The sequence below is a fragment of the Belonocnema kinseyi genome, chromosome 7 (assembly GCF_010883055.1).
Source record: "Belonocnema kinseyi isolate 2016_QV_RU_SX_M_011 chromosome 7, B_treatae_v1, whole genome shotgun sequence".
NCBI classification, from domain to species: domain Eukaryota; kingdom Metazoa; phylum Arthropoda; class Insecta; order Hymenoptera; family Cynipidae; genus Belonocnema; species Belonocnema kinseyi.
The window spans coordinates 61,454,908-61,463,869 of record NC_046663.1 but is presented as its reverse complement, the minus strand read 5'-3'; the positions used below and the strand labels follow the sequence as shown (position 1 = coordinate 61,463,869).

Sequence of the window (8,962 nt, the reverse complement as noted above, 5' to 3'; positions counted from 1 at the left end):
GTCGGGAGTGGTGCTGACTGAAAACAGATGATTTGGAGCGATTCGCGCGCCATCTGTTGGTCATTCTAAGGACTTATTGAACTACCCTCGTAACTACAAAAGCAAACTCACCAAAACGCAGTTCCCACAAACCAATAACGGGAATCGACAATCCAGAGCGGTGATCCGCAGAACTGATCCTAAATACAAGCGGTGATCCACAGTAATGATTCATCATAAGAAGCGGTAACAATCCAAATATAAGCGGCGATCCACATGACAATGATCCATCATACGCAACGCTAGTACTTCATACTTGAGTAATCACAAACGATCCGCCACAGGACGAAGCACAGCTGAAGAGCACACAACCCTAATCCAAAATATGGTGAGGCACAACACAGAACGAGAAGGATCACTGTATACCCGAAATACAAACTAGGTAACTATGTCGGCATGTCAATCGCACGTGAGACGGAGTACAAAAAGGAGATCTGCTACGATCTACTACTCACGAAGAAGTGAAAACTATACAACGCGACCCTTCAGGGATGGACGACCGCTTACAAATTTTTCTAAACTTTACGATCGCAGTACGTGACTGAACAATGGTCCGCCGAAGAAACAATTAACTTCGATCGGTCGAAGGCCATGGAAGACAAAAAGCCCGCATGGTATGCAAAATAATCAAGGTAACTCAACTCAAAGTCCAAAGCTACGATTTGACCGAACAACAATATTAATCGTTATCGAACACAATCTGTATAACCAACACAGAAATAAATAAAGCGTGGTTTTTACCTTGATATCAAACTAATCTTTACATGAAAAAAAATTACCTTCAGGACGTAATGTTTACCCGCAAAATTATGTATGGTTACCATGTCAACTCTATTGAAGCTTTCGTTATTTCTATGAGAAAAAAATCAACATTACGTACTTCATTATTACCCGCAATTAAAATTCGCTTCAGTTTCTTTCTGTGATCAACAATGACCTTCTTTATGAAAGACAATAATCTTCATTATCATTATTGACAATAATGATCATCATCAACGATAATCTTCGCTATCAACTATAATCGTCATAATCATCACAGAAATAAAAATAAAGTGTAATCTAAACTTCGATGTCAGACTAATCTTTAATTGCAAAAAAGGAAATTGATTGTGTATTCTTTTAATTTTATAATAAAAAATGCAACATTACCCACTTGAAAACTATCTGCAATAAAAATTAATTTCTGTTTTTTGATTTGGAAAATTTTCTTCTTCATTAAAAACAATAATCTTTATCATTATTAACAATAATTATTATAAAAATAAAGCGTACTTTTTTTGCCTCGATTTCAGACTAATCTTTACACGCAAAAAAATTATCTTCGCCACATAGTATTAACCAACAAAATTAGGCATGTTTACCATGTAAACTTTATTTTGTCTTCTTTTACTTCGATGAAAAAAATCAACATTACCTACTTCATTATTACCTGCAATAAAAATTCGCTTCTGTTTTTTGTGTGATCGACAACTATCTTCTTTATTAACAACAATAATCGTTATGGTTATCGACAACAATCTTCGCCATCGATAATAATCTTAATAATCGTTACAGAAACAAAAATAAAATGTAATATTTACCTCGATTTTAGACTATTCTTTGCTTGCAAAACAAATTATCTTGACGACATAATACTGACCAACAAAATTAGGTAGGTTTATCATATCGACTTTATTATTTCTGCTTTTATTTCGATTCAGAAAAAAATCAAGATTACCTACTTGAAAAACAACCGCAATACAAATTTACTAGTCATTTCTGTTAAATTTTGGGTCACTAAATCCAAATTTCAGCTCAAAAATGCTCCATCACGTTTAAATTTTTTAATATTCTAACGTAAAAGTGCAAAAAAAGTGATTTAGGCCTAATTTTAAAGTTATGTACTGTCACTCCTTCTTTTTTTCTCAAAAAACTGTACTTAACATTTTAAAGCATTACTCTCTCCCTTGCAAATTATGTTAAGTTTGCTAAAATACCTTTTTTCTTCGCCAAGATATTCAATTTTGAAAATTTCAAACATTAAGAATTTTACAGGAACGGGAATACACAGGTGTATACTATTCTTGTGTATTTTTTTCGAGTTAAAACCATAAACGCACAAACTCAGAACCCAAAAACTGACAAATCCGAAAATCACAGACTCCTAACCGTAAGGTTTAAAGCCACACACCCCAAACTCATAATGGATTTACAACGTCTGGCCTTGGTGGTTTTGAGGTACATGAATTTGGAATTTGTGTGCTTGAGATAGATGGGTTTGGGAATTGTGGATTTGGAGTTTCTAAGTTTGGGGGTTCTTGGGTTCAAAGTAGGTAAACTTGGGGTTTGCGGGTTTGGGTGTGGGGTGGATGGGCCAGGTCTTCAGTCACAAATCTGCTATCTGAAGTAGTAGCTACTGTGGATCGATTAAGCCGCAAATCGCCTTATCGAGAAACAACCACGGGGAGGTATCGATCACTGGTTCAATGTTTTTTTTGTAATTTAAAATTATTTTTTTATTTCTTACTTGTAGTTTTAAACTCTACGTATTGTAAACAATATTTAGGATTTATATTATTACTATATAAAAGTTCATTGCCTTATTGCAAAAATCTTTGTCTATTAGCCTGCCCTTTATGAACGGTTGTCAGATCATCACGTTTCAATGACCAGCAGAAGTCAGCTATCATAACGGCATTCCATAAATTACTTTTTTAAATGCAAGCTTGGCAGCTTTTTCTACAGCATACATAATTTTCTTAAAATTATCATCTTTGCATAGTAGTTTGATAGAAGAACGGATATGACTTTGAAATAACCACATATCATCTATTCGTGATTTTTATTTTCAATTTTTTCTGGAAGCAATTTCATATTGTCGTATTTTTCATCGAGGATTTTTGAAAATGCAATGGGAACTGATCCATATAGATTCCCATTTCGAAGAAGAACGGCTTATAAACTAAGAGTAGAAGAATCAACAGAGAGCCACCATCCATCAGAATTATAGGTTTTAAGACCTAAAGCAGCCATTGAACCTTGAACAGTATTACAAAAGACTAATAAATCTGTTTCCGAAAACAATTAGATAAACTCTTTCTCACGATGTTTATACCAGATGAAAGTTACTTCTGGAGATAGAACATCTTTTTCTTTTAACCTCGAAGTTAACAACATTGAGTCTTCTTTTGAAAGGCCGAGATCTCAAATTAAATAATTCAATTGAGCCTGATTAAATTGGTGGGGTTTACCAGTTGATGAACGCAGTTCCTTGCTACTCTAAACTACTAGGAGAGTTTACAATCTCCGATGAACATACTGATTTGTGTTTTGGAACAGATCGAAAAGAAATAGGAATTTCTAGTGTATAAGGAAAAAGCCTTGTGACTGAATGTACGCTTGCATATTTTATTGTATTTTATTTTTAGCATCAAAGGAATTAACTTTGTTACCGCCGTAACATAAACAAAAGTAACAATCCTCAACATGATCTCGTGGTTCTCGCCATACTGTCCAAGTGTCAAATGGCATACAATTTCTGAATCCATTTATTCAATGTAATAAAGGTGTTCTGCAACTGATACAAATAGTCTTAGGGAACCAAGTTTTATTTAAATTAATTCATTCTTTCTTGAAATATTATTCGTAACACGTTTTTAAGGACTCCGTTGTTGATTTGCGTTGTTTATGTAGAGTACAGTTACCACAAACATTTCGAAACATTTGCAGATCGTTTACACATTTTCGTGAAGTCATTATGAATTAAAAAGTTGATAAACGGTTTTCTACAGTGGACTATTTATAAAGGTTTAAAAATCAAATTGCAATCTGTCTTTCTTAACACGTTTAAAATTAAAGATGGAATCTCTCGAAAACTGACAAAAGTCGCGGTACTTGATCGAAAATTGAGAATTGGAATAAGAGCGGATTCAAATTTGGGTTCTTATTTAGAAAAATAAATAAATCCGCTGTTCGTGGTTTTGGAATTTGTGATCTTAGAGCTGAGATTTATCGAATTATATATATTAAGACAATTGCTCACATTGTCATTTGTTTTTTAATTCCATGCATCTGTGAAACATAAGATGACCACTCGTATTTCATTTGTTTCTGAATTCCATGGAGCTGTGAAACAGGATACAATTACTCGTATTTCAGTCGTTTCTGAATTCCATCCAGTTATGAAACAGAAGACGATTGCTTATCCTGTCATTCGTTTTTGAATTCCGTGCAGCTGTAAAGCACAAGACAATCACTCGTATTTCATTTGTTTCTGAATTTATCCCAGTTATGGAAGGTTTGTGGATTGCAGGTTTCAGTTTTGTGGGTTTGGGGTCTTGTGGGTTCGTGGGTTTGTTTGTGGGTTTAAGTTTTGGGCTTGTGAGCTTGGCCCTGAAAGTTTTAGTTCGAAAAAATACACAAAAATAATATAGTCAGAACTATAGCATTGATACCTGTGTTTTTCCTGGCCTTTAAAATTCTTAGAGCCGGTTCTAACGACCACAGTTAAATCATTGGTTAACTGACAGCAGGTTAAATGTAATGCCATACTTAAGCGTCGATTATCCTGTCGCGCGTTCCACCACGTTTTTGGAGATCCCGGTTATCTGACCAGATAGTCGTTTCGAAATAACTCCTATTTTACTTTTAACCATTCGCGTGATTGGCTACTTGTCGGTCGAGTGAAAAGCAAAGCAATATGTCCGTGCGCGCCAAATCTAAATAAGGTTCACTCCACGCTCGTGTCCACACTAACCTAAAAAAGTGAATTTGTATGTGTTTTTTGTTCCTGTTAAATTTCTGTTTTATTCGTGTTATCTGTGGTAAGATGGAAGAAAATAAAGTGAGATTGCCTAATTTTCTTCCTAATGCTCCTTCGGTTTGATTCAGCTAAACATTTACACAAACTTTTTTTAAGCGAATCTCGTTTAAAAATCAACGTCGTTGAAATCATCAAAAAAATTCACTCTTTCTTTGAAAATTCGCGGTCTTCTGCGGATAAATTCAAAAATATCTTCTTCCAGTTCGTCATCAGACGACCTTAGAACTTTTTCCAAAAACTCCATATTTCACAACGACACTGCAGTTTTTAGGTTAAAGGACGATTAAATCGCCCTAACCGACCAATCTTGACTGGTTAGATTTAACGGTGGTAAATGCGAGTTAACTGGCTGTTAAAAAGTGGTGGAACGCGCAACTAGCTTTAACAGAGGATTAAATATTTAACCAAGGTTGGTGGAACCTGCCCTTAATATTTGAAATTTTCAAAATTGAATATCTTGGTGAAGAAAAAAGATATTTCAGCAATCTCAGCATCACTTAAAAGAGGAAGAGTAACACTTTAAAATTCTGTATACAGTTTTTTGATAAAAAAAATAAGTAGCGACAGTACATAACCTCAAAGATAGGCAGAAATCACTCTTTTTGCACTGTTAGGTTAGAATATTTAAAAATCCTGATGTGTAAGAGCATTTCTGAGCCCGGATTTTGGTTCATAGACCCAAAATTGACCCAATATGACTAGTCTCATCTATTGTACAATTTTCAAGTCGGGCTATGTAATAATCTTTATAATCATCGTATCTTGTCTTGCAAACAAAATTTCTTTGACAATATTCACAATTCCATCCACAATATTTAGTTTATTTACCATATTAACCTTATTGTATCTTCTTTTATTTCGCTGGGAGAACATACAACATTGTATTCTTGAAAATTCCTGCAATAAAAATTTACTTCTGTTTTTTCTCTGATCAATAATAATCTTCACCTTTGACAATTATCTTCTTCATTTACGACAATAATGTTCATCATCGACAATATACTTTGTAAACATCTTATAAAAAACCAAGTGTTATGTTCATCTCTATTTCGAACCAACCTTTAAATGCAAAAAAATTACCTTTCTGTAACACATGCACGAAATATTCGCTTTTCGAGGCATGTATTGCGTGCGGGAAGTGATTAATTCTAATACCGCAATAAAAAGCAGTTATAAAAAGAGCTTTTTAGCGCCTTTTCTTGCGCTCTTTAGCTCGATTACTTTTTGTAGCTGCTGCGCCTGCGCAGTTCGAGCCAGATTACTTTTTGTTACTGCAGCGCTTGAGCATTCTGTTTCAGAATTACGTTGTATGCCTGCCGAAATCATACCCTTACTTTATTATGATTTAACGCTTGAGATACTGATTGTGAGAAAGTGAATAGTGATGAGCGTAACTCAAAGTTATATGTTACCATAAATGACTGATAAATTACCATAAATAACCGTTAAATTACCCAAATTTTCGTTAATTTTCGGTAATGTTGACATAGGTTTGAAAAAAATACCCCAAATTTCCGAAAAATTCGTTTTTATTGTTTCGCAACTCGAAAATATCCTACATTTGTGACAAAAAATATCATGTGTAACAGGTGCTGAAAGTAAAAGGTTGCAACTCTTTTGAAGTTTACAATACTTGCCATCGGCTCATCTTCGGGTCGTTTTTTACAGCTCGCCTACGACTCGCCAACAACTCCCCTTCGATTCGCCTCTGATTCGTACAGCAAACTTCATTTTTGTGTTGATCTTCCTACTTTTCGCCCTTTTAGTACTATTTACTATCATTGCCAACTTCTTTTATTCTTTTTTTCTGTGATCAATAATTTTCTTCTACATTAAGGACAGTCTTCTTCATCAGAATGGACAATACTCTTTATAATCCTCACAGAAACGAAAAATTTTGAATCAGAACAGACTCGATTAAACTTAACCAAAGACTTAGTATGGATTTCAACTTGCATAATGGATACAAAAACTTTTTCCTGCGAAGTTCCATCTGATCCATTATCGTGGGAAAGTTTAAGTTCGCATTAAATACTAATTAAGGTTAATTTCTTTTAACGGTTTCTGCAATAAGGTACACCGCGCAAGCAACTACTATGGCTACACCAAGGTTAATTTCTTTTGAAGGTTCCTGCAATAAGATACACGGCGCAAGCAACTACTACGGCTACATCCTGCCTAAGTTCCCGTCGAATGACTGCTAATAACGACACCAAAGGAACTGCAACAGCAACACCGACACAAAGTCCAACGACAGCACAACAATCATCGATAAACAGTCCCACACACGGAAGACAGACCAGGAAACATGTCAACTTTCCGGATGTGCCATCCGTTCTTCAAGTAGAGAGACCAGGTAAATTTCACGTTGCATGTTTCCTAACTGAAATAATAGGCCGAGTCTTAACGTTCAAACAGTCCGCACTTTTATGGGAAACTCTACGGTTTTTAAAGAAGTTTTGCACCCGTTCACCTGCATACTACCATTTTCGTAACGCTCCACAGGCTAAAAAAGCCGCACATTTTCGATGTTCTCATTGTGAAAAATAGTATACGCTGCACGGGGCTTAGGGCGCTTCAAATGGCTGTCAAATTCGCTAGGGGAAAACTAGATCTAAAGGGTTGATTTGTTGAACGTTATATTTTAAGCACATAATTTAAAGGCAAAAAAGCTCGATTTTTCTCGAAAATACCCTTGGTGTTGCTGTTTTTTGCAAATGCAAATGGAGTCTATTGTCTCGCTTGAAAGTCTCGCGAGCTATACAGTTAGACGGTAGTATAGTGAAGGTGAGTGGCAGGAGCGAAAAGCGAGGGACTCACAGCCGCTTGGATCATCGATTTGGATCGACAGACACATCAATTTGGGTTGGAATTGTTTTTAATAAAGCAGCTAAAATGATTGAAAAAGTATAAGAATTGATGTAATTTAACTCGTGACAAAAAAAATGCATCTGTATACTTGCGCATATTAGGGGTTATATTGCTAGCAATTAATAAAAATATGTAAATAAATGACAGAAACATGTATAATCCGTTCTGGCGAATACTGTATGCTTTATCAATTAATTATCAGCTGATCCAGCAGTATAGGAAACTGAGAAAAAAAGTACTGTCGATCATATCTCACTGCTACCAATAGAAAATCTACACACGTACACGCGCGCGTTTTTGAATGCCAGATGAGAAGATTTTTTGTTTTGCCTAATTAATGTTTCAGTATCTTTGTTTATACAAATATATCCGTACACAAAGCCATTCTAGGGGCGTCCAAGGGTCCTCAGGGGCGCCACACCAACAAGAGCGAGAGTGTGCCCAAACTGAGGGTCTACGCCAGTCCGCCGCTGGGGACTCGCCTGTATTTCCAAGTGTTCGTCAAACGGCTGTCAATGTGGAACTACTAGGCAGTCTGACAAGCACCTGAAAATTCTAAGAGATGGCATTAGTATTCCCTAATGTGAACCATTTTCGTCGAGCTTGATCCTTCAAATGACGCCTGTCAAAACTTCAGCCATTTATGTTTACACATTTACAAGTTACAGCACTGAGAAGCGACTAACCTCCGAGTTTTTTTTAATATGGAAAAATCTGAGTTTCGAGTTTTGATCAAAAACTACTATCTTCGCAAGAAAACGATATCCGAGACCAAGGCCAAGTTGGATAAGTATTACCCGGACTCTGTACCGTCGATTGGAATGATTCATAAGTGGTTTACCGAGTTCCGTTGTGGCCGTACGAGGACAGTTGATGCCGAACGATCTGGGCGCCCAAAAGAGGTCACTACACCAGAAAATGTCGAAAAAATCCATGCTATGATGTTGAATGATCCCAAAATAAAATTGAGAGGGGTAGCTAATGCTGTAGGCATATCATTGGAACGTGTGGTCAATATCGTGCATTCAGTTTTGGGCATGAAGAAGCTCTGCGCGCGATGGGTGCCGCGTTTGCTCACAGTGGACCAAAAACGAATTCGTGTGACAACTTTCCAGCAGAATTTGGCATTATTTTCACTTAAGCCGACCGAGAAAAACGACCGCATTTGAAGAAGAAAAAACCGCTTTATCATCACGACAATGCGCCTGTTCATTCATGCTTAGTTGCACAAGCAAAATTGCATGAAATCGG

The 8,962-nt window shown here is 36.1% G+C and overlaps 1 protein-coding gene across 1 annotated transcript in view; it reads left to right on the top strand.

The window, feature by feature from the left end:
* LOC117176915 overlaps positions 1–8,962 on the top strand; it is a 154,769-nt gene that overhangs the window by 128,940 nt on the left and 16,867 nt on the right. The window contains exon 7 of the mRNA XM_033367304.1: positions 6,968–7,196. Within this exon, the coding sequence (XP_033223195.1) occupies positions 6,968–7,196 (229 nt within the window). The remainder of the gene's footprint in view (positions 1–6,967; positions 7,197–8,962) is intronic.